Source organism: Notechis scutatus, chromosome 1 (assembly GCF_049901735.1).
Source record: "Notechis scutatus isolate UNSWTSFEM ecotype Mainland chromosome 1, rNotScu1.2, whole genome shotgun sequence".
Taxonomy (NCBI): domain Eukaryota; kingdom Metazoa; phylum Chordata; class Lepidosauria; order Squamata; family Elapidae; genus Notechis; species Notechis scutatus.
In genome coordinates this window covers 28,945,206-28,972,406 of record NC_142009.1, presented here as the reverse complement: position 1 = coordinate 28,972,406, position 27,201 = coordinate 28,945,206, and the positions used below count along the sequence as shown (strand labels likewise).

The following is a 27,201-nucleotide window of genomic DNA, read 5'->3' as shown; positions in this document are numbered from 1 at the left end:
GGGTCATTTAAGTAATATTCAGTTCAATGTATCATGCAAAACTAAAAATTAACCAGAATTACTTCAGTAATGCAGCTATGGAATAATAAATTTCTCCCTATCATTTGGCAGTAAGATGAATATTTTTATATGGAGAGATCTGATTGCCTACGTTGTTCCAATATCCAGACAGAGAATTTTGACTTTTTTTCTCCTTCCTGGACTATCAAAATACTAACAAAGAATATAGTAAGATCTTCTTCACTACAGGGTTTGGCAGGATGATCCATATGACCAATTTACCAAATGCTTCCTTTCTTCTCCAGGCTTACCTGGAAGGTTTTGGAGTTTCACCCTTATAGAGCTCAAAGCTCTCTGCTTTCAGAAAATTCTTCATTTCACTATGAGTCATTTTAGGTTTCTCCTGAAGTCTTTGCTGCTCATCCTCAGTATATTCTTCATCAGGGAAAACCAAGCTCTGATGAGATATTTTTGTGGTCTTTGGCAAGTGCACTACTGATTTTTGCTCTGGTTCCTTCTGTTTTTGCTCTTGCACCTTTGAACGTGCAGAATCTTTCACATCTTTATGGAATTCTTCCTGGAATCCTTCTTGGAATCCTTTTGAGCCTCCTTCTTGGAATCCTTTTGAGCCTCCTTCTTGGAATCCTTTTGAGCCTCCTTCTTGGAAAGTTTTTGGGAATCCTTCTTGGAAAGTTTTTGGGAATTCTTCTTGGAAAGTTTTTGGGAATCCTTCTTGGAATCCTTTTGAGAATTCTTCTTGCAATTCTTTTGGGAATCCTTCTTGCAATTCTTCTGGGAACCCTTCTTCAAACCCCTTTGGGAATCCTTCTTGCAATCCTTTTTGGGTTTCTTCCTGGAGCTCTTCCTGGAAATTGAGGAAGTAAATAAGAAATAAAAAGATGGTTACAACTACCACAAAAAACTTGAGTCATCTTACACTGCTAGAGATTTGCTAACCTGCCTACCATATAGTAAGCCTTAACAAAAACATCCTAGATGGAATTTTCCTGGAGGAAAATTTCACACACTTAATTAAATCATAATTGAATGTGAATACTATCTGAGGTGTGTTATAGAGCCAGCCCTCCCAGAGGCACTTACAAGACTGTGGTTCCAGCAACTGGCATCCACAAGTTGAGAAGGCCAATTTCTCAATATCCCATGTAGAATGTGCTTCTGCCTTGCTACAAGGAAATTAGAAATTTTTTCCATTATTGTACTTGCCTGTTTTCACTTAAGCAAGTGGAAAATGTCTGGAGCCTCTCCTTATATGAAAATCATCTTAGCATTATTTAATAAAATTGAATGTCTGATGAATTTAAACAAGAAGACAATTCTATGGAAATTAGCAAGCTTTGCACATGCTGCTGCTAAACAGAAATAATATTTTACCAAAAGTTCCTAATTTTTTCTGATATTTTACTTGCGTAAAACAATTCTGAAGACATTGTGGCCAATAAATTTGGAGGATCAATATTCATATCAACACAGAAGAAAGGAGATTTAACAGTGAACAAACTCTTGGTACAATATGCTTGATTTCATGTGCCAGAAAATAATAATGTCTAGGATTGTCAAATGCAGATTAGAGCCCTATATAGAAAAGGTTGTTCACGTTAGTTTTAGAAAAAATGAAAGAAAATGAAATATTATAGGTGATAAATGCTGGGTAATGGAGGAATCACCCAGCATTACAAAAGTGCAAAGCAAAGTCAGTATATGCTTCATTGATTGTAGAAAGGTCTTTGATTGTGTTAGCCATGTCAAGCTATGGAATGTGCTTAGAAAACTATAAATCCCTGAACATCTCATTCTCCTCATGTGAATTCTACACATAGGTCATGAATCCAAGTATGGATTGATAACGGAGAAACAGATTGATTCCTGCCTGGCAAAAGAGTGAGACAATATACTCTCCACTTATTCAATTTATCAACTTATATGCATTTATTTATTCAACTTATATGCAGAGTATACATCAAGGGAAGCTGAATTGGAAGAAGAATGGTTTTAAAACTATGGGAAAAATAATCAACAACCCTCAGTGGGCCAATGACTCTGTTCTGAAAGATTCAAATGCAAATCATCTGCAAGCTTTAATGGAAATCAAAATGGACAGTGGAAAAATGTGAAAAAGACCAGTCTAGTACAACTGATTTTGAAGATATTGAATTGGTAGATACTTTTGGCCTTTTATATAAATAGTAAAGGAATCAGCAAGAAATCAAGAAATAAACATCAGAATAGCAACTCAAATATTATGTACTTCAGAGACATATGAAGATGTGATGTAGCTGGGAATGTAATGCTGGGAAAGGTGGAAAGAAAGAGAAGAGAATAACCAGTAGTAAAGTAGTGGATTGATTTATAACAATGATGAGTGTACTGTTGTAGATATGAAAAACCAGGTTGCAGATAGAGACATATTCTTTAGGAGAAAATCTATTTGTGTGATTTCTAGAAGTTGACATTAGCTTGATGGCACAGCTCTACCCCCTGCTGTACTAATACAAGAAAATGAAAGAGGGCTTTGCTACCATATATTATCTATATATGAGTGCCTCATTTGAAAGTAAATAATTGTTACAATTCTTCTGCTGTAACTTTCAACTTTCTTCTAATAAATATTACCAATCAGAATGTTGAAACATTTCCTTGGTTCAGCTGTGCCCTGTCTAGATTGACAGAAGGAAAGGATGACAGATGATTAACTGGACATGATTCTTTCTACAGAAAGGGCTTTCTTCTATCCCACGCCTACACAATACTGTAACTTTGCAACCTCACTGGAGCTATGATTAAATTGCTTTAATTTTTAAAAAGAGGTTGCAGCATTTTTAAGATGGCTTTCTAAATAATTTTGATGGTTTTATTGATCCATTTTTTAATTCCTAATTTTCTCATGTTTAAATGTAATTTAAAATGTTTGGGTAATTTTAAATGGAGTAACTTTTAATGAAGTAGTCTATTTTAAAAAAATTAAATGATTTTAAATAGTTTGTTGAGTTGCTCGCCAATAATTCAGACAGATAGGGAGCATTTTTAAGATTCCTCTGCTGGAAATATTGTGAATTAAATTCAGGCTTTTGTTTAATTCTTGACCCAGTTTTAAGACAATATCCCAACATATTTCCATTGCCAATAAAAGAGAATATGTTTAGCTCAGGATCTGAAATTTGGGGTCCTTGATGCTCTCTGAGCTTGGCTGTGTTTTTGCAGTGGTTTCATTCCCAAACTAGTTAACAGTATCAGACTAGCACTGGATTGGTAATGAAATATCTGCAATAAAACAATCAAGCTGAGAGAGTAATCAAAGACCCCACATTTTCATTGTCTTATGAGTAAGGCACCAAATTGTGTAAGTCCATGTTTGTTCTTACAGTTTCCTCCTCACTTGGGATGATTTGAATGCTTAGGCTGTCAGTTATTGTGCAGGAGGTAGGTTGAGCTGTCAGGTAGCAAGATGGAGGATGATGAAGAAGATAGACTAGTGATAACCAGCGCTCAAACAGAGCCTCTTCTTCCTTAGTAGATGCCTGAAATTGTAGGTAATAAGAGCGTCCATTGATCAGCTGGATTTTGATGAGTTGCTTCTTGGGATTGTAGATTGAAATCCGCACAAACTTCAAAGGGAGGAGTCTGAAATTATACCAAAGTAATAAATATATAGAACCTTTCATTGCAAGCCCTCAAAGAACTGTGGATATATTTGCCCTTTATTTAAAATATTATTAAGATAATAACAACGATCCAAACAAATGAACAAATAAAATGTGTTTAATTCATCTATGCTATGCCATTAACAAACCATATTGTCTGAAGGAGCATCATTGTATACAGTTCATGTGTGATTCAGAAATGAAATTTTATAATTTTTTAATCTTGGCAAACTTTTGAAAAATGGCTGGAAATTGTCACTGATTGAAAATGTGGGGCCCTAATTGCTAACTAATGCAAGATACATGAGTTACATACATGATGCCCTTCCTGAAACCCGTGCCTACTGAACAGAATTTAAAGGGCTGAGATTAGGGATTAGTGCCTGCCTATCTGTAGGGCCACTTGTCCTGCAGATCAATTTGATCAGCAGGACAGGTTCTTTAAAAATGCCACCCACACTATATAGCTTCTCCTCTGTAAAAGAATTACAACAATCTGGTGCTTTTAATAGTTATCACAAAACATCCTTTTTGCATAACATTTATTACTTGGGTGGTGGTAAAGCTAGGTACAATTTCTAATTATGCATTTTTACAGAGACACAATTTTAACACACTGCATCACTGTTTGGTTTGGTGGCAGCAGTGCCTCAGATAGAAAGTCCATGAAGAGAGTAGTAAGGACAACTGAGAAGATTATAGGAAATTCACTTCCTGTTATTCAGGATACTGCTTATAAGCGCTATATGTTTAGAGCTCAAAGCATTGTTAGAGACCCCACACACCCACTTTATGGTCTGTTTCTGTTGCTCTCCTCTGGGAGGAGGTTTTGAAGTATTTCTAGCAGGTTTTAGATTCTGTAACAGCTTTGTTCCCTATGCCATCTGTCTGGTAAACTTACAAGATTAGTTTTTCTATACATCAGAAATAGACTGTGTTGTTTCTCTGTGTCTTATACTATACGTGGGTATAGGCATAATTTTGTATTTATTTATTTGCTTTTTTGTCATGTTTATTAGTGTATATTGGAGGTGGAGACCCTTTGAGAGCTGCATGCAGCCAAATTTCATGTTAATGTATGCCAATTAGTGTACATTCAAAGTGATAATAAAGTTATTCTAAGTTCTAAGTTCATATTTGGATCAATATCTGGGGCTGTTTGTGTTATATTACAATTCCTATCTTCTCCCAGTCAGCATGTGATTGGCAGATGGTAACAGCTATATGTAATTCAACAGATCTAGTCTACAGAAGACTGTCCAAATGATTATCTCTTTATTTACTCTTCTCCCTAGCACTATAACCCTGTTACTTTTTATCCAGCTGTTAGCAAATACAAACTTTGAATAGGTGCAGTTGGATCACTTCTGTAACTTAACCTGGTGAGGGTCAGTTCCTCTGCTTGCGAGCCTGACGAGGAGACCTGTTCTGCAACAGGACGAGCAATAAACATCAGATTGGGCAATGGCAACTTGCTGTTGGTGGAAGCAATACCTATTATGGCTTCATTGGAGGAGTTGTGGATGAAGACATGTCTGCCTTTTCTTGTGACCTGGGATGAAGGAAACCAGAAACAGATGTTAAAGAGAAGCTTTTTTTCAAGGAAGAACACAAACAAAGGATATACTGTATGTGTGAGAGGGATAATTAACAGCTCCACTGAAATAATTTGTTTTTCACTACTGGTATTGAGATATATGCTGTGTATCATTTCCTTTGCACCATCAAAATATTTGAAGAGATGGGTTTATTCAACTTGCTAAACTTTAAAGCTGGGTTTATAACACATAATTAATACGTTCCTTTTAGAGTTTGCAGCAGAAATTCAAGTCCAGAAAACACACAATGACTCATTCAGCAGGATCATTAACTTCTTTATAAACATAATGCATGAGTAAAGTTTACAATACCATTTGTAGATTATTTCAACGTATCATAAGCAAAAACACAAGCAGCAGCTCAGATGCCTCAGAACAGATATGTGACAGCTCCAGTTCAGAGCAGAACTCAATTTCAACAAGCAAGCAAGCAAGTTAGTTTCTCTTTCACTTTAGAGCTGAGCACAGAACAGAGATAAACCATGCCAAGATTCTCTCTTTAAGTTGCAGCCCCCAATTCAGCTCTCATTGGCTTACTAAGCTCTATTCCAGTTCATGAATATACTCTTGACAGTTCCTCTAATGTGCTATACCCAAACAATTTAAACACATTATAAATTCAATATAATAGCCTGTTTTGTACACTATGTTATGTCAGTGGCTAAAGCTCTACAATACACTGAAGCATGGACTATCTTAATTCCACTTTAATCAATTTAAACACATTATAAATTCAATATAATAGCCTGTTTTGTACAATATGTTATGTCAGTGGCTGAAGCTCTACAATGCACTGAAGAATGGACTATCTTAATTCCACTTTAATCTACTGCAGAAAATTACATGGACCCAACCAACATTTTACCTGATTTTTATGGTGGTACATTTTTTCCCCATATGACATCCTCTGAGTGGGAAGTGTTTTGAACTATCAAGTGAGGTAACTATTCTTGCCAATGCAAATTTTTCATTTAGATAGTATTAAATTAGGTTTAGGTACTGGTGACTGCAGTGTATTTGCTATCTTGATTTGTCTTTAGCAATAATTCAAAACTCTCCCAAGGTCTTTAATCCCTTTGATCAATCTTAACCACATTCATTATCTTCACTTCCTTTTACTTCTCTAATATCTTGCCAAATATAGTCATTTGATGTAGTCCATTGCAAGCTAAATCACATGGACAAAATAAGTGAGTTTCTGCTTGCCGAGTTTTGCTTCAAAGGAGCAGCAAACCTTTATTTCCTACAAAATTGATTAGTTGGTTATTCAAGTCTACAGCAGTGTTAGTAATTATCTCCAAATCCATAATATGGGCTATCCTCTTTTGCTCTTGTCAGTCTCCAATATTCACAGCCATATGTTACCTACAGAGAGACTATTGCTTTCACTATAATGCCCTTTCGAAAGACTCACTTCCTTTCCAATTCTGAACTATTTGCTTCTTCAAACTTAGTTTTTACATAAGTTCTTGTTCATTGTAGAGTCCTCAGAAAAAAACATCTGTACTGCTGTATTCATTAGCCTGTTTTACATTCAAAAGCTGTGCTATACTAAATGAGTAAATGTAAACCTGCTTTTCATATTATTTTCTCTTGCCATTATTTAGCCTGTATTACTTAATCTGATTTCATATTCCTCAGTAGCTTTGGTATTTCTTTCTCCCTGTGTGTAGCTCCACTCTTCTTTGTAAGTCCTGAAGCAAAACTCTGATTGCAAGAGGAACTAGTGCAGTTACTTGTTTAACCTGTGCATTCTCTTACCTCTCCTTTCTTGTCTATATGTAGGTATGTACATGCATTTTTCCAATTTCAAGGCCATGCAACCTTATTTTGTATTGATTCATGTATCACTGCTATCTCTTTGATGTACTTTTTTAGCATAATACATTTTCATGTGCTGAGATTCAAATACATGTGGTTAGTTAGCAAAACCCTAAAATAATTTGTTTAGTGTTGAGGATTAACCACATTCTTCAGCAGTAAGTCTATTCTCTATATATTTTGCAGGAACAAATACCGTATTTGCCGGCGTATAAGACGACTTTTTGCCCCGAAAAACATGCCTCCAAGTGGGGGGTCGCCTTATACGCCGGTATATCCACTGCCGGCTTTCGGATGCTTGTTGGACGCAGCGAAGGCGCCTCTAGCTTCCTGGATCCCCTGCGTCGCTTCCGCTTCATCCCGCCGCCTCGCTCCGCCCGAGGCTGCAGCCTTCCCGCTCTTCCCACGGACCCTGGCACTCTGCCCTGCCGCTGCAGCCCTGGGGATTTCTGGAGGGCGTTTCCGGTGGTGGTGGGGGTCGTCTTATATGCCGGGTCGTCTTATACGCGGCAAATACGGTACATTTATCATAAAAGAGAAATAAAGGGTGGAAAAAATAAGATTGGGACTTCATTGAAGCGAAGACATTAACTCTCTAACCATTGATTTTTGTCTGTATTACTGTAGGGCAGGGGTGCCAAACTCAAGGCCCAGGGGCCAGATCTGGCCCATGGCATGCTTAGAACTGGCCTATGGGGCTGCCCTAAAAACAGCTAAGGACTGTCCTGTGGTGCTTCTGCCAGCGAAAATGGAGCTCTCCCTAGCTCCATTTTTGCTAGCAGAGGACTGCAGCTGAAAATGGAGCTTGCGAACACGTTTTCTCTGGCAAAGCGCTTGGGCCACCACAGGTGCCCCCAACACAAGTGATGTCAACCCACTCCAGCCCCCCAAGGTCAAACACAACCCTGAGGTGGCCCTCAATGAAATCGAATTTGACACCCCTGCTATTGGGGATCTACAAAAGCTCCATCTTGCACAGTGTCTTTTAACATTGGAAACTTGAAGAGATGCGGACTTCAACTCCCAGAATTCCTCTGCCTGCTTTGCTGACTGGGGAATTGTGGGAATCCACACCTCTTCAAGTTGTCAAGGTTGAGAAATCTTGATCTAAACATTTCTCATGCAGGATCAAGTTTCAGAGCTAGGAGGAAGAATAAAACTTATGTTCACCCTGATATATGAAGCATCAGAATCTAAAACAAAGCAAATATTAATTCTGGATTGATTATGGTGATATCACAGCAGAATGGGAAAATAAATCTTGGCTGTTCTCAAACTGGTCTGGAGTCCTCCTGTGATGATGCTATTGTTTTCACCCATCTAAACTTTATTCTTTTCATGGTTAAAGGAATCAACCATTGTGCAAAGAAAGCTACTGAGAGGATGTAGGGAGCACCTTGGCTGTTGTAGGGAAAAGGAAATTTCAGGATCTGGGAAATGAGCAAGGTAAGAGTTCTCATCACTTGTCCTTTTTTGAAGCATTTCTTCCAGAACAGAAGGTGAGTCAGTAACTACCTAGTTACTAGTTTACTAAAGTACTGACCATCTCAAGCAATATGAAAACCATTGAGAGTATACAAAGACCTTTACTAATTTCAGATCAGTATACAGGTAGTTCTTGATAAATATCTACCAGCCAATCTCTTTTCAGAAAAATAAGAAAAAGAAAAACAATAAATGTGTATTTAAATATAATAAAAAACAAGTAAGGTAGAGACAATCCGCAAACCTTTAGTTCCTTGAAGATGAAATAGCTGGAGAAACAGTTGAAAAAGGAGATCTTCAAGCTCAAGTGCAGATTACACAGAAGATATACATACAGATAGTCCTCGATTTACAACAATTCATTTAGTGACCATTCAAAGTTACAACAGCACTGAAAAAGGGGACTTATGACTGTTTTTCACATTTACAACCATTGTAGCATCCCCATGGTCACGTGATCAAAATTCAGCCACTTGGCAACTGACTCATATTTATGACTGTTGCAGAGTCCTGGGATCACCTGATTGACCTTCTGTGAACTTCTGACAAGGAAAGTCAATGGGGAAGGCAGGTTCACTTAACAATCATGTTACTAACTTAACAACTGCAGTGATTCACTTAACACCTGGGGTAAGAAATGTCGCAAAATGTGACAAAACTCAGTGAACAAATGTCTCACTCAGCAACAGGAATTTTGGGCTCAGTTTTGGTTGTAAGTCAAGGACTACCTTTAATCTTAGTATGTGGGGAAAAAAACTTTAATATGCTACATTGATGTTTGATACAATGATTATTAGGAGGTTGGGCTTAGGTTCAAATATGTCAATAATGTGAACAAGATTTTTAGGAAGATAAAGAGGAAATTCATATACATTGCCTGAGTTCATTTGAATTATAAACATAGCATCCCCGCTTAACTAACCATCGATTAAACCAAGTCAATAACATTTTTGCCAATGTATCAACTGTTCACATTGACCTCGCATCTATTTATATTTCCTTAATGTCCTTCCAGGTGACAGTACACCATGAAGAACTTGTAGATTTTGGAGCGTTCTCCTTCCCATTATGCTCTCTTTTAGGTATATTATACCTCCAACTAGTCACATTGGATGGGGATGGTGCAGTGGTGGTATGCTACTAAAAATCACTACTGGTTACGCCCAACCGGTAGTTAAAAAAAAAAAGCCTCCGATCAGCTGAGAGGATAAAAGACTGAAAAGCGCATGGGAGAATGGGAGGGTCGCTCCTCGCTTTTCGTTTCTTCATCCTCTCAGCTGATTGGCTTGTTAGGGGTATGCCAGAGGTGGTATTCAGCAGGTTCTGACCAGTTCTGGAGAACTGGTAGCAGAAATTTTGAGTACTTCGGAGAACCGGCAAATACCACCTCTGACTGGAGATTTTACAGTATCCTTCCCCTGCCACGCCCACCAAGCCATGCCCACAGAACTGGTAGTAATTTTTTTTAAATCCCACCACTGGGGCATGTGCATTAGGGGCACACACATGCATGCATGGTCACCCACCAAACTGGTAGCAACTAAGGTAGGATCCCACTACTGGGATGGTGGAAATTGCAATGGAACACAACCACAGGATTCCAGATTGGGAGAGGTTGGCTGGTTCTTACCTGGACAAAGTTGCTTTCAAACATGGCAACATACTGAAATGAAGGGTATTCTCCTTTTTCAAGATATTTCTGCAGACCTGCCTTGCTAGGGGCTTGGACCAGAGAAGTAAAATCCATACTCTGCTCAGTCCTGGGAAAGAGATCCAGCACCAGACTATCTGCAAATGAGACATCAGGGCCTTCAAGAATTATGAGGTGTTATGTTGTAAATACAAATGAATATACAGGATATGTTAATAGTACAAACTTAGCAATGTATGAAAAGTAGAAGGTCATGGTATATATGGCAAAGACAATGCCAGAAAAGTCACATTGTGTCCAATGTTTTAATATTTACTTAATAGATTTTATTTAATAAATTTTTGAAGGAAAAAATAATAATCATCTCAGGTACAAAGATTCTACTTATCATGCTAAACACAGTGGTTTTGTCAACACTTCTTTCATTTTTATTATAAAATAAAACAGCTCCTGAAAAGAGATAGTCAACAAGCATAGTACTAATATATGATATTAAGAGAGTAAATACTTGACCAGAGTACTCTATAGTTCTGAAGAATCTTATTATCTTCAATAACATTTATAAAAGAATGGCATGTGTAATAAAACCTTTTGGGTCTGTGTATCTTTTAAAACACTCTATTTTACTTTTTCTACAGATACAATTTACCATATTTTACTTTATGCCAAGTGATATGAGTGGGTGGGGAATCTGATTTTCAGCACTGAATTATTGTCAGTGTGACAGATACAAGCAGGGTAATTAGCATTTTTTTTGAAGTTGTTCTTAAGGAGGCTTAGAACAGATAGACAATAAATATAATTTTACTTCTGTGCAAATGGTTTAAAGATAATACAGCTACTTTCCTCACTTGATTTATTGTAGAAAATTTTATTTTATGTTAGGTATTCCTAATAAATATATAAAATAGTTCCTTGTTGTCCTTTTCAGATTAGGATTTCAACTAAATTTCTGTGAATTTATTAAGATGTATTTCAGACCCCAAAACTAAGATGGTGATGAAATGAATCTTTGAAGCAGATTTTTAAATTGTTCCTCCCTGATAGATAAAATCTTGCCAAACTGAAGCATGCTAACATTTTTTTAAATGTTTTTTTTTTCTAAAAATACTGTAAGAATTAAAATTTTTGACCACTTATTTGAAATTTTCAATGCAAATTAACAATTGTATTATCAGTTCTAAAATTGTTACTTTTTAAAGGTGAAAGATATATTTTGAACACATTATGCAAAGACCCAATATAGTTGAGAAGTCCATAATTCTGGAAAAGCTGGAAGGAAAGAGAAGAAAAGGACCAACTCAATTAGAGAGGAAATACTGATGGAAAACCTGAAGGGCAAGGTTAATGTTAAATGATTGTCAAGTACTTGCTAAGAATTGGTAACTTGGTCGTATATAATCAAATTAGTTTTGGAATAATTAATAGAAAAATGAACTATGGAGTTATACATCTCTATTAAATGTATTATATGGACTGAAAATACTTGCAAAAATATTTAGCTATTGAGAATTTCAATCTATTGTATAACCTATAGTTTTTAAATATAAAAACCAAAGGGTTCTAAACAAGATATAAATAACAGAGTGAACAGCGATCGCTCTTGTTCAGTAACACTAGGCATGCTAAATTGTGTTGAATCTCTTTCATTAACTCTAATACTAGGAAATGATTTAAAGTGCAATTTATTTGTAATATTAAGGAAAGGTAATCCCAGTCTAATTAAAAAGCACAAATTAAGACAAGTGGTTTATATGCACAGAGGATTGTCAAAAGAAGTTTGGTAATTTTACTATGAACTACTATTATGTTTAAAAGCCTTCTGATAAGATTTGAAATTTGTCTGCCCTTCAAAGTCAGACTGATTAGCATAATGTGAAATAAATGAACTGAAAAGAATTGCTAATATAGAGGCAACTAATTTTATACTTTGATTTAATAATGATGCGGGTCTCTGGTTGGATACTTACATTTTATCCTTGTTATGTTTAAATAAACGGTAAAGGAGATCCTATGGATTTTACTCTACTACTTGTTGCCAACTATAGGGGCAGTGCTCATCTCCATTTCAAGGCCATTGAGCCAGCACTGTCTACAGACATTTCTGCAGCACGACACCATAGAGCACTATTATCTTCCCACTGAAGTGGTACTTATTAATTATTATTCTACTAGTTGCATTTGCATGATTTTTGCCAGTTTTGCATCTGACAAGCCCACCGACTAAGCACTGAGCCACCATGTTGCGCCTACCATGTTTAGACAGCAGAAATTCAAAAATGTAACCATGAATTGGAAGTCAGACCTCCATCTCTTAATATTATAGAAAGATAACAATCAAAGCAATCATGCTATGTATAAATATTATTTATTTTTTATTTAAAACATCTTAAATCAAATTCTAGGTGATTTACAACTTAAAGTAAAACAACATACAAGTAGTCCTCAACTTATGACCATAAGAAGAATTAGGTCCTAAGTATTCTCTGCAAGATTAAAAGGATGGAGATCTCTTGGATCTCTTGGGGGAGAATGTTCCATAGGACAGAGACTGCAATGGAAAAGGCATGCTTTTGAGGAGCCACAAAATGGCAATATTTAAGAGAAGGGACCTGGAATGTAGCTACTTTATCCATTCTGCTGGGACAGGCAGGTATCCTCAGGGAGTGGTGGTCCATATATAACCTGGTCCTGTAGGGCTTTAAAGGTGATAATAAGTAGCAATAGCACTTAGACGTCATAGTAGTTTACAGTTTACAGAATCAGCATATTGCCCCCTTGGAAGGATGGAATGTTGAGTCAACCTTGAGAATCGAACAGCTAGCAGTTGGCAGAATTAGCCTGCAATACTGCATTCTAACCACTGTGACACCATAGTTCAATATTACATCCAGAGAAAAACTGGGAGCCATTGCACCTCATGCAATAAGGATGTAATATGACAAACCTAGGGGTTGCCCAACCGTGTTGTGATGCTGCATTCTGGACTAGTTGTAATTCTTGGAAGGTCTTCAAGAGCAGCCACACATAGGCCATGTTGCAAGAATCCAAATGGGAAGTGAACAAGGTGTGATTGTGAACAAGGCTTCTCGGTCCAGGAAATGATACAATTAGCATATATGACACACCTATGCACATATGACACATCTGTGTAAAGTCCTTCCAGCCACAGCTTCCACTTGCTTATCAAGAAGCAGCCATGAGTCTTGGAGGGCCTCCAAATTCTACATTATCTCTGTCTGGGGGAATGCCACCACTTCCAGAGTTAAAAATGGAAGTCAACAGACCCCCAAGGGGCCAAAACCCCACTCCATCTTGCCAGGCTTAAATTGAAGATGGTTCCTTCCAATCCAGGCCCGTAAGAGTCTCCAGGTAGCACCACAACAGTATCACTTACTCAGCCAGGGGTAGAAGTGTATAACTGGGTACCATCAGTGTACTGGTGTGCCCCTTGCTGGTGAATGAGCTCACCCAGTGGTTTCATGTACTGTAAATGTTAATGAGAGGAGAGAGGCCTAAACCTTGGAGGCATCCCACATAGCAGGGGCTTAGGGATCAACCTTTCTCCCCTCCAGGACCAATTGAAACCAGCCATGGGAAAAGGAGGAGAAACATAGCAAACCAGTGCCTCCCACTCCAGTCCCTGAAGCTGGTTCAAAAGGATACCATGGTTAAGGGTATCAAAAGATGCTGAGAGATCCAGGAGGGCCAGGTTGGTTGCATCGTCCCCATCATGAACCTTCCAGAGGCCACCTGCAAGCATAATCATTATGATTTCAGTTGTGTATGCCAGCCTAAACCTAGACCAAAAAGGATCCAGATAATCTACTTTATCTGTAACTGAGCACCTACAACTTTTCAAGAACTTTCCACAGAAAGGGAAGATTGGAGACTGGACAAGCTGCTTAAATAGTTGAATCCAAATATGGTTTCTTGAGAAAGGGCACAGCATTGACTCCTTCATGGTAAGGTCTCAGTTATCTGGATGAGCACAGAAATTTTATCTACACCAAGTGTCTTCAAACTTGGCAAATTTAAGGCTTGTGGACTTCAACTCCCAGAATTCCTGAGCTAACATGACAAGAGGAGGAATTCTGGGAGTTGAAGCCCACAAGTCTTAAAGCTGTCAAGTTTGAAGATCTACACTCTACCCTGATTTACACTCTCAATGGCAATATACAGTAGGTGTTGTGCCTTGTAAATTGTCAGGCTGGTTTCTAAAAAGTTCTGCTACCACAGAACTACAATTCCCAGTTATTCTCAAATGGAGATCAAAACAGTTAAACTGCCTTTTAACATAGATGGCCCCACAGGGAGATTGTGAGATTGTCTTCCTCTGTTACTGCTAGTGGGACTAGATCTGGCAAGGTGAACATGCTCCAAGTCACATTTATTAAGCGGTGTCATCTGGTAGAAACTTTCTGTGTAGCAGTACCTGCCCTTTGGAAAAATCATATGCCCCAAAATTTGTTTAGCCATACCCTAGCTGGTGTTCCATAAATTCTCAAAAACCTGGATTTTTTTTCTTCAGGCATGGAGTTTGTATTATGGGTGACCCCATCACTTCAGTAGTTTCTTTGCTATGACTGTGGTTATATGGCTCAGGTTTGATTGCCCTCTGTGCCATTGTACTATCATTGTGTTATTGATCTTTACAATTATTATGTGTTATTTTTATTTTGTTGCTTTTAATCCTATATTCCATATTTTGAGCACTGCTGTGAGATGAGTTGCTATAGAGATTAATTCAATAAGTAAAAAGTAAAAGGAACTGCATTTATAGGTACATCACACCATGCAAAGATTTTCATATTGATCATTTCATCATAATGTGCTGCATAATTTATAATGACTCTTCAGCTGGTTATTAGAAACCCTATTTTTGTCTCTTGGAGATAACTGGCTATCATTCACTATCTTGAAGAGCTAGTGAGATCTCAAAATATATGTTATACTATTTGATCTGGTCTAAATATTGAGATTTTCAATTCAAGCTGTTCTCTACCTTTAGGACTCTCTACAGCAGATTGCCAATTCCATTATCTTTCAGTGCTTAGATCTTTATGAGTCTATAAATTGCATGTTTTAGACCTATTCTCAACTTTATTCTAAGCTACAGTTAATTAAATAAACTATACTTATCTGGAATTATACAAGTTGCTAAGCTGTAAATCAAGATTTACAGAGGCTCAGTTTCTACAATATGCTAAGCCAAAATCCAGCAAATTGCATTTTGGCTTAGTGAAATATGAGATCCCATCCTTAGATACGGACTGATGGTTTTATCTGGGTTATAAACACATTTTATTGCTCTTTTTATTTTCATTCTGTTCAGCTAGATTGGTTTTTTAAAAAATATTATAAAGATAAAATTATGAGTGTACACTTACATTTAAAAGAGTTTCACCAATGCTAAAACTAATTAGGTCCAGCAATAATATAGTTTATTGAACTAGCTCCATGATTAGACGAAATGAGATGATCAATCTGGCTAACAGATTGTAAATAATTTGAAGGGATTGCAAACAGTGAGCTATAAAATCTGATTTTATTGTTTTAGTACTGCCAGGGCTAGAGGGATTTTTCCATCCAATGGACCAAAATAACTTACCTGGGTTTGGGTAGAAAGCAGTTTGATTTTGAATTGGGGCAATAGGTGATTATGAAAGAGCAATTTGCTTGCACTGTTATCAATTGTTACTGCGGTTTAATTGACATATTCCCTAAAAGAAAGGATTGCAGCTTAAGTTCTCTGGATGGACAGAACATCCTTTTGACTCACCTGAAAGACCTTTGACTCACCTGAAAGACCTTGATGATGATGACTCTTTATCTTGTGAACTTCTCTTTCTGGTACAGATTCGCTGCTGGAATTCTTCTGAAAGCTCAGGGCAAAATTTTGTCTTTTGATCCATGACAAAAATCCCATCTGGCCAATAGATATGTCAGATCAGGCCAGCTTAGCTTGATTGTTTAAGATGACTGGAGCTCCTTTAACCTTATCAAAGTTAATCAGAGTATATGAAAATCAGAGTGATGGAATCTATATGAAGTTTAATGGTGATGGGCCTAGTTTCAAGACCTCCCTTATTTGATCTAAGAATAACAGGTCTCTATTTTTCTCTGCCAAACATTATAATATAGGTTTTATTATGACCAAATCTACTGCCATATATGTGTGTACTAGAATCCCAGTGAGTTCAGTGCAGCAAGTAAATACATTTGCTGTGGAAACATAGAATTGGAAGGGACCATAGAAGTTATTTAGTTCAACCACCTGTTCAGGATCCACTAGACCAGGGGTGTCAAACTCGATTTCATTGAGGGCCACATCAGGGTTGTGTTTGACCTCAGGAGGGCTGGGGTGGGCAGGGCCAGCTCGACCTCACTCATGTCAGCAGTGGGGTGGCCTGAGTGCTCTGCCAGCTGCAACGGCCTCCTGCAACCCTCTGCCAGTGAAAATGGAGCTCGGGAGGGCTACATGCTCCATTTCCCGAGCTCCATTTTTGCTGGCAGAGGGTTGCAGGAGGCCTTTGCAGCCAGAAACGGAACTCAATTTTTGCTTGCAGAGGGTTAGGCCATTGCAGCCGGAAACAGAGCTCTGTTTTAGCTGGCAGAGGCACCATGGGCCGTTCCTTCGCTGTTTCCAGGGCGACCCCATAGGCCACATCTAAGCACCCCACAGGCCAGATCTGGCCTGCAGGCCTTCAGTTTGAAACCCCTGCACTAGACCATCCAGCTTTGTTTGGAGTTGCCTAAGTGATAGATAATCCACCACATGACACGGCAACCTGTTTCACTGGATGATGGCTCAGGAGGATCCTATTCATGCTTGAACCCCTTTATTGTAGTACAATCCATTAAACCCACTGCTCCTACCCTCTGGACAATACAGAATAAGTTTAGTTCCTCTTTGGGGCGATAGCTTTTCAGGTTTTTTAAAGATTACCATAACATCTCCCTTCATTTATCTTTTGTATACACTAAAGATGGTGTATAGTTCATTTAATCATTCTTCATAGGGTTTGGTTTCCAGAACCTTCACTATCGTGGTAGCCCTACTCTGAACTGCCCTTTTTGAACTATTTTGCTCAGAACTGGATACTATATTCCAAATGGGGTCTGACCAGGGCAGAGTAAAGTGGAACAGGAACTTTTCACAGCCTGGATTCCATGTTCCTGTTAATGCACTCCAAAGTAACATTTGTCTTTTTAGTAGTTGCATCACACTGCTGGCTCATATTTAAATTGTGGTCAATCAGGACACCCAGATCCTTTTCATAGGTACTGCTGTCAAGCTAGGTCTTCTCCATCCTATACTTGTACCTTATATTTTCCCTATCCTGTTATAGAACTTCAAATTTCAGCTTTCTGCTCAAAGGTGTCTAGAATTTTTTGAATCTTCCTGGATTTGTCATCCTACCTATTTTATTTTAAAGCCAGTGAAGTTATTGGAAAAAAAGGAATTGTAATTTTTTTACTGACCTTTTTTTTCTCTGTATTTAATTGCACCATGACATGCAGCAATGTGGAAGGTGAAGGATTATTATTTTTTCTTTTCCTGGCCTAGACATATGGAAAGAGAAGCATTGATAGAATTCTTTTAGTCCAATAAGGTTGGCCCAGGGACCCACTTTTGGCCAGCAGAAACTGTGGGGACCCACTTTGATAAGCAGCTATTCCAAAGAGACGTGGATTTCTCTCAAGAATGGCTGAAAAACAACCATTTGTTATTTTTAGAGTTGTTTTCTCTCAATTTCATGGCAATGTAATTCCAGCTGTTCCAGTTGGGATGGGATAAAATGGCCAGGTTAATGAATAGGCCAAGCAACTGTCCACTAGGCCAGGGGTCTCCAACCATGGCAACTTTAAGGCTTATGGACTTCAATTCCCAGAATTTCTCAGCGAGCAAATTCAGAGTTCTGGAAACTGCTTTCTACATATCTTAAAACAACTAAGGTTGAGAAACTCTAGCCTATATATTCAAACTGGCATTGTTTTTCAACAGGGCTTCACCTTGATCAGTATTAACTTCCTCAACGGAGTCATCCCCAAATGTAATTGGCTACATTTCTCCTGCTTGCACAGCTAACATACCCGGACAGCTTCTAGTTAGAATGGATGAACAACCTTTTCATGTCTGAGTACTACAGATAACTAATTTTGGATAGCCAGAAGCTGCAGAATAAATTAATGATGCAAAATAGGTAGATGGGTCAATATTTTCTTGAGAATTTTTCTTAAAGGGGGAGAAGAATTTACACCATAAAAAGGAGAGGGCTTTTGACCACATGGTTGTGGTCTACATTTGGGTGTTTTAACCGACTGGTGGGGGAGGGATTCTGGGTTTATTAAAAATATATTAAGTCCAATTTTGGGGTGAAGGAGTAGAGCTGCACATATTCTGGGGACTGAGGTTTCTAATATTGTGGCTGGGGAATGCTGATATATATTTACATTTAAAATAGATTCCAACACTGATCCACTCACACCAGGGATTAGAATTAGATCCATCCACACATCTGTGAAAAGTGAGGAAGATTTTATTTTTGTGGCCTTCACAATGAAACAAAATCTCCAGCTGAGAAGGCCATAAACACTCTTCAGTAGATGACCGTCAAGAGTGGGCTTCAAAATTTGTTTAGCAACGGGTTCTCTGCCTGGTTGCTGGGTGGGCATGGCCATGGTGGGCATGGCCTAGTTGGCCTCTTGAACCATGGTGGGGGGGGTTGCCCTCCCCAGGTTCCAGAAGCTTTCCTCGAGCCTCCAGGAGGGCAAAAACAACCTCCCTGGGCTCCGGAGGCTCCCTGGAAGCTGGGAATGGGCCCGTTTCTGGCCTTCCTGAACTTCCGGGAGGCCCTTTTTTTCACCCTTCCCGAGCCTCTGTGCACACCATGCACTTACCTGCATCCAAAACAGGCCGCATGGGGACTCCTGGGCACGGTGAGGTAGGGTGGGCAGGGCCAGCCAGGAATGGGATTTGGGGGTTCTCCAAACTGTGCAGAATCTTAGCTAAAGGATCTCCTAAACCCCTGCGAACCCCCAGCAGCCCACCCCTGCCAACAGTCCTACTTGTAGTGGATACAGTTTACTCTTAGCCTGGTGCTCTTGGTTGAATCTCACAATAGCAGCATTAATTATGGGATAGGAAAAATAGAATTTTCTAGAAACATCTAGTTGGCTAGAAAACCACACACTAGACCAAATAGCCTTTGAGTCTATTTAAGGCACAGGAATATTCGGGTATTTTTTTAAATAAAAAGGTAACTAGCCTGGAGATTGAAGTTCTTCCTTGGAATTAGCACAATGCCAGGTGAATGGGCTTCTTTTCAGCTCAACTGTTGTAGATGAGATGTTGTTACTGTGGTATCTTGTAGTCTGCTCTTCTCATAAGTGCAGGCAAGCTGGTTATGTAAAACAACTCTGAGGTGGCAGGACATTGCCCCCAGCCTGTTCTGATCCTGCCTTGTGATGTCATTTCTCTGGTTGCATCACTGCATTCTAATCTATATCTTTTAGCACCTTATTCTGAGGCAGTTCAATTATTTGTTCATCGTTTTTATTGTCCCTGAATGATGATGAAGTCTTTCATCTATGTACCTGCTTATCATTATAAAATTACTCTCTCTGTGTATGTACACACACAGACACATATTACACACAGACACACACACAGACACACACAGACACACACACACACACACACACACACACATATGATATAGCACAATCCACTTTGCAGAGTAATACTTTTCAAGCAATGTTTTATGCATTCTGCTAAACTCACTGAGTAATGTATTCACATTTGCCCATTGGCTTTATTATATGTTAATAGAAGACTCTTTGAAAATAGATAATGATATGATGTCCTTGATTTGGGGCACTAAACACCTGTCCTTCTATAGTCCACTTTGTATGTACTGTGGGCCAGGATATGTTCAGCAGAAGGCAATTCTGAACAAAAGAGTTCAGAGTTCTGAACTGTCTTTTCTACTTAAAAGCAAGGTGCTAATCCTCATAATTCTATCTGATTCAAAAAGTATTGGCAAATGACACCTGGGCTCAAAAATTATTCTATGGCATGCACAATATTTAAGAAGCTAAAAATATGCTCTTGGTCCATTGTGTTTATTTGATAAATAAAGTATATAGTGGCTCATCTCCTCCAAAGGGAATTCAAATTTCCCTGCTGCGCCTGGTATAGCTCTCCAAGCAGAAAGTTCATTATAATTTCGTTCGTTATGATATTTGTCATTAATAAGAAACTTGGACTTTCTGCACACAGAGGAATGCTTGGTCACTAAGATCAGAATAAAAGGATCCTTGGATGGTGCTGACTGCATTTTGTGCCTTTGGCAGGCCAAAATTGTCATTTTGTTATGTGGGCTGTAGAGATAACTGGCGCTTCCCACAATCCAGCCACCTCCTTTTTGGGTCTCACCATCATCAGTCCTTTCACCTCATAGCTCAGCCCAGACCGATGCTGCTAATTACAGGCAAATTCTCCCTACCTTAAGGAACAGAAGGATTCCCATCCTTGGGGGAATCTTTTTTTTTTTTAACTTGGGTTGAATTTTTGTGCTTCTGCAATGAAGATTAATTGTTCTTTGAGCCACCTTCTGTGCAAAATCTGTGTGAGACAGAAGTTTCTACAGTTAGGTCCTCTGACCCAAGTTGAATTTTAATTATATTTTATGATGAAAAATGTGTATCTAAATTCAGTCAGACTGCTTCAAGAAGAATGGGTGTGGCTATTAGAGACAATTCTGTGACTAGTCTGTGAAAGCCAAGTACTGGCAAATAGTGTTATTACAGGAGGGTGAAAAGTTTGCTCTAAATTACCAATACAGGTATCGTGGTAGATAATTGTTTACATTACTAATAAAACTCCATTTGCAGGTTGTTCTGGCAATAATTTAATCTGTCTATATGTTTATTCAGATGAAGAGATTTTGATAACTTTGTTCTATATTCCAGTAGCCAAGTCCATTGTCTAAACAAGACCTTCCTTCCGCTCTAGGGAGAGATATCACCAAGGGCCATTTGGGAGGTATTTATATAGAGAGCCTGAAGTAAACTAGATATTACACGCATAACCAGAACATAGACAGTGTTCTTAGTGGAGAGGGAGGAGAAAAATAATTCATCTGAACCTATAGGGCTATGGGACTTGTCCACTGCCTCTTCCTCCCCCCTCCCAATGTCCCTTAATTGAATAAACAGCTCCTACTAAGAGCAGGAATAGGGGTATTTGCAGAGGGTCAAAAAAGTCAAGATAAAGCCTGTAACCACACCTTTGAAACTCTGCAACACATTTAAAAAAGGGGATGAGGTTTTCACTACATGGTTGAAGACACCATCTGACTTCTTGATACCTGCTCCTCCTATCTCCATCTGATCCTGAACTGGACTATAGAAGGCTCCACCAATTGTGTATCAGAGCCCTTCCCCTCTTTCATTCAGTGCCATACCCAAAGAAATGCAATGTATCCTGTGTGAAAACAAGCAAAAACAAGTATGAGGAGGAAAACAATAGAATCCCCCCTCCCTGAAGGATGGGATTGTACACCTTTTGAGGAAGATAAAAACCCTGATAAAACATTCTGCTGTGGATGAAACCAAAATGTCATTAACATAAGGTAGAACATAATATTAATCTCTCTCATAAGTGGACAAATAAATGAAAACCTGATAGCTTGTATATCAGCTACTCATTTGTTCTTCTGACCTAAGTTCTAGACTGTTGGGTCTGTTGATTCCATGCTAAAAGGAATATGGCTCTATCCAGCATCAAACTTCCTTTCCTTGGAGTGGACCAGTAGTAGGATTCAATTTTTTTTACTACTGGTTCTGTGGTCATGGCTTGGTGGGCGTGGCAGGGGAAGGATACTGTAAAATCTCCAGTCAGAGGTGGTATTTGCTGGCTCTCTGAACTACCCAAAATTTCTGCTACTGGTTCTCCAAAACTGGACAGAAACTGCTGAATACCACCTCTGGAGTGGACTATCTTCTACATCTCTGGGTAGATGATATGACTGCCACCAGATTCCAATAAGCCACCATTTTAAGAATTGACTAAAAGAAAATGTTATGATTAACTCATCTTGCTATTATCCCACCATGTCTGCCTGCAGGAGATAACTTCTAATAAATGTCTGTGAAGAGGACAACATTTGCCAACTCTTTATAGTTGAGTTTTTAATCTTGGTTTGTCCTTTTTTTGACATTTATAATAGACCATTTCCTTTGGGATGGATATAATCCTTTCTCCAAAACCCAAGAGTTGAAAAAAAGGATGTTTGCAATGTATTGCAACACAGAATATAGTGTATGATCGTGGAAAGATTATCTGGCCCAGGTAACTTGATGGGATATACCCTCTCTCTCTCTGTGTGTGTGTGTGTGTGTGTGTGAGAGAGAGAGAGAGAGAGAGAGAGAGAGAGGGATATTTGGTTCATGTTTGCAATCATCACACTATATCACTATTTCTGCTATCTGCCTGCTAGTTTCTGGATTTTTAAAATAACCTTATTATACTGTTATAGAGAGATTCTTTTGTTGTGCAAATTAGATCTTAACACAATGAGACCAAATAGTCTCTCTGGTATCATCCTTTCCACTTGGTGTCCTCTAGAGATATGGTTGATGACTTTTGAAATTCCCACCCAATTCATAGACAAGCATTCTGAGTTACTGAAGTTCTATATTGTCATTTTAAGAACAATGTACTGTGTTAGAATGTCAAATGGGAGAAGACGAGTATATCTACAGGGTTTGGAAGGCTTAGCTATCTGAAAGCAATACTTAATGACTCCTGGATATGTTACATGACTTAGTTGGGAAAATGGGAGCTAAAAAGAAACAGGCTTTGTTTTGTTTGCAGTTTTCTGTATAAGCAACCCAGAAGAGCACAAGAAAACTGCCTGGATGGCGCCTACAAAGGTTCAGTTTTACTTAAGGCTACCTTAACATGACATAGCAGACGGTGGAAAAAAACTGCCTGGTACAATTTAGCCCATTCATACTTGGAAGTAGGCCCCACTGTGTTCCATGAGGTTTCTTCCTTATTCAGTTAATTTAAAATATGAGCCCAAATTCTTCAGCTGGCTAGAAACAAGGAGAGCCACAAGAATGCATTATTGCTTTTGGAAAGATTTAGCTGCAGAGCAGAAGCCAAACAGCTGCATTCATATAATGTGCTACCTCCAAAAAAATTAAGCTATATTATAACTTGATATGATTCACACAATATGTGAAGATAATGGATGACTAGCTCAATTTAACCAACTCCATTTTAATCTAATCTAGCAGGTTGTATAAACCTAGTCAAACTGTTTGAGAACTAGAATTACCTGATTCCTTGACTAAATTCCCTCAATGTTTGTTTTGTATAATTGCAAATGTAAGTAGGGAGAACTGTAGCTATCCAGATACCAAATATTATTGAATTACAGCTCCCAACATCCCTAGTGAACATTCCCAATAATAAAAAAATACTGCAGCTTTAATTCAGCAACAGTGGGTTACAAAATATCTATTTGGGTAATAAATTTCAATGCATATAATTTAAAATAAACCAAACTCCTTCCACCTTTGAAAATACACTCCTAGCCATGCCTACTTCATATGACAATCTTATTAACTATAATAGTCTGTAGTGAACTCCAGAGAAGTAACATAATTTTCAATTGATTGTAATAACTGTATTGCAACCAATTATATGCAGGTGTCCTATTCCCATAGCATGCCAGTCAGCACAAAATCAGTCAAATCTCTGTATTTTAGTACATAATTATTTTAACAGAGTCAAAAATCATCATTTGGGATGCACAAAGTTCTCACTTGACTTGAGTGCCATAAGACAATCAACGAATGGTGGTAACTCAACTTGCTTTGAGTTAACTTTAATCCATGGGAGAAATTTTGTAGCCTCTTTTTAAACTAACACATTTTATTAAAAGACATAAGCTTTTGTTAGCTGGAAAAGGTGCTGCCAAATTCCTGAGGTGTTTTTTTTGTCACCATGGGCTAATACTTCCTCCTACAATATCTAATCCTTGGGAATTAATTGTCTAGGTTAACTGATCCATTCTTAGTATTTCTACAATGTCCTAGCTCCCTTATTAGCCACTGTAGGCAAGTTGTGAAGATAGAGTTAGAATGTTGAGTTTGACTCAGAAGATATTAAGTTCCACATTAATATGTATTGTCAGATGCAGCTGCATATGTTGGGAGAGTGGGAGGAAGGATGGATTTGGCAATGAAAAAGTTGGGATGGGGATATACCTATAAACAAAAGGAAGAGATAATAATGGAATATTAAAGTAAAAGCTTAGAAAAGAGCAGAGGATTGAAGTATCTTAATATGAACCTGTCTTTAAAGAAACACTTACACAATGATACGTATTTGCATTAGCAAATGGGTTTACCTCAGACAATTTACTTTGTAAATAAACACCATAATTGAAGACAAAATTGAACAGGAAATGTAATGGTATGTAGGAATGACCCTGGGAGCCAGGAAAAAGAGCTACAGCCTAGCCCTAGACAACCATAAATGGATTTTGAGGGGTAGGGTGATGTTAGGAGGGTTAGGGTGGAGAATATGTCTCAGAAGAGACTCTCCCTAGTTTTTGGAGAGGGAAAGGAAGGGATGGGAGTGACACATTCAAGTTTGCAGGATTCTGTTAACACAACCTTGCAAAAAAAAAAAAAAAGTAGAGACATTCATTGTTGTGCTTCTTGTCTGGACTACTTTAAAGAACTAACAAAAATTCATTCTACCTGCACATATAATGATACAGAAGTAGAGCTGCTCCTGGTGAAATCAAACCTTTATCATTGATAGGATCCCAAGGGTGGCAATGAACCAGGAAAAAGAAGAATAAATTACCAAGCAAGAATGACAGCCTCTCGGATGTAAGGCTTAATTTGTTGGCTTGAAAATTGATTTTGTTCAGAAATGATGGGGAGCTGGACCTCAAAGGGGTGCTACCTGTGAAAGGGGTTTCTGGCAACTTTCCACAAACTGTTGACCTCAAACATGCAAGGCTACTTCTCACTGAATTCCTAATTAGCATCATTCTGCTAGGTAGGATATTGGAAGTTCAATGCATCTGGTGAGCATCAAGTTAAGTTTTTTTTTTTAAAGTTATGGGCTACAATAACCTAGATGGCTTCCAAATAGTTTCCTTTTTCTTTGCTACCATCTAGTGGTCCTCCAGATTTTTTTGCAGTTTAAATATGGCCTGGATTTTAGCATTAGATGTGTATGTTTATAAGTTGTGCAAGTGGAGCTATAAGTGGTGATGAGAAAGCATTAGCCACTGAACGTGTGTCGATCACAGTGCTACAGTAGAAATAGAAAACTAATTTATTAATCTTTTCTTTTTCTTTTTGCTATGTACAAGTTTAATGGAGAAATCTTTATGCCTGAAATCAAAAGGACAGAATTTGTTTCCCTTTTTAGATATTTAACATTCAATAATTAACAGAGGAAAAGTACCCAAGCCAGCTACATCATTTCTTTATCGATCATGCGTCTTATCTGAAAATTGTTAGCAGGCAGCAGTGAAGAGGAATTCACTTGCTCCTGGTTCTGGCAATTAATAAAACACATCTTTGAAAAATGACAGCATGGAGACAGCAGGCTTGACAAAATACATGCCATGGAGAGAGAAAGAAAATGGGAAACTGGTAATAAAGATCCACAAATACCATCGCACTGCCATATCAAAGATGTCAACCCCACTGGGAAACATATCAGGGATTGTCGGTTTTTTTATTATAGGTAAATCTCAGTTCTAAAAAAAACTCTGAAGTCTTAAACCAGGAGTTAGAATCTGGTTTCATAACCAGTTTTCCTAAGTGGTGAAAAACACCCCAAGGACAAATGCAAAGAAGCAAAACTTGGCCTTCTTTCTAAGGAACAGGCTGGTAGGATTCTGAATTGGATTCATGGAAATTGCTGGTGAGAATGAAGGCTCCCTTTTATTTTTTTTTGAAAGCCCACTTCCCTGATGAAAATGATTTTTTTCCCTAAACATAGAAAGGTCATAGAACAGAAGGAAAGAGTTATCATTACCTGCTCTCTAGCGTGTTAACCATACTAAATGTAGATTTTTTTAAATTTTATTCATACAAATGTAAAAATTGTGAAATATTATTACACAAAGTGATTCTGAATTTTATTTCAAAGAAAATAGACTTCCCTTCCGATGCTAATATTGGTTGGCTGATCACTGACAAAGCGGAATAGTACGAATGGGGTTGGCTTCTTTGGCCATGGCAGCTCTGAAATCAATTCACAACATGTTTATAATCTGAGAAGGAAACAACAACGACAACAACGACAACAATCCAGGAAAAGTCCATTTGTTTAAATCTCATTCTGTTCCTTCAGGTCATCAGCCAAGCCATCGTACTCAACGGAACGTGGGGACATCCCCAGATACTGCTTCAGGAATTCACTGAACCTTTTCTGGTTGTGCCACTTCCGGGCTGATTTTCGAACACCAATGAAGCCTCCAAATCGTTTTTGGAGCTCTTGCACCTCAGGTTCTTCCATCTGCCCATAGTTGAATGGGCCCCTCAGGAAATCACCCACCCTCTTGGGAATCTTGAGCTGATCATGTAAATCCCCAAGTGGAGTTTGGCTTCCATCACTAGTGTCATCTTCTGCCTTTGGCTGACGGATGAACAAGTTGGACACTTGCTTATCTTCCCCATCGCTGAGATCCACCATTCTGGTCAGGTCACCATGATGTTTCAGGTTACTTCTGGCTCCTTTCAGGCTGCCATCCCACATCTCCAATGGCCATTTCATTTCTTCCAGGCTACTATGGTCTAGGGACAAAGAACTTTTTCCACTGATGGCTTTATTGCAAAGTCCCCAGGTAGCACTGGAAAACAGTTTCCCTTCACACTCCATTACACAGATCTGTAGGGAGGAAACAAGGACAGTTAGTAATATGCCTCACTTTTTGAA

At 38.4% G+C, this 27,201-nt stretch overlaps 2 protein-coding genes across 2 annotated transcripts in view; both read right to left on the bottom strand.

The window, feature by feature from the left end:
- Positions 1-307: 307 nt before the first annotated feature.
- Positions 308-16,175, bottom strand: LOC148132720 (uncharacterized). The gene is made up of 5 exons (XM_087949567.1): positions 16,017-16,175; positions 10,194-10,351; positions 5,039-5,211; positions 3,381-3,639; positions 308-865 (listed from the first exon to the last, which is right to left on the bottom strand). Exons 1-5 carry the CDS (start codon positions 16,141-16,143, stop codon positions 308-310), a joined length of 1,275 nt encoding a protein of 424 aa, XP_087805693.1. The 5' UTR covers positions 16,144-16,175.
- A 9,389-nt stretch (positions 16,176-25,564) lies between these two features.
- Positions 25,565-27,201, bottom strand: part of PNOC (prepronociceptin) — a 48,645-nt gene continuing 47,008 nt past the window's right edge. The window contains exon 3 of the mRNA XM_026671476.2: positions 25,565-27,153. Coding sequence (XP_026527261.1) covers positions 26,593-27,153 — 561 coding nt within the window. The 3' untranslated portion in view covers positions 25,565-26,592. The remainder of the gene's footprint in view (positions 27,154-27,201) is intronic.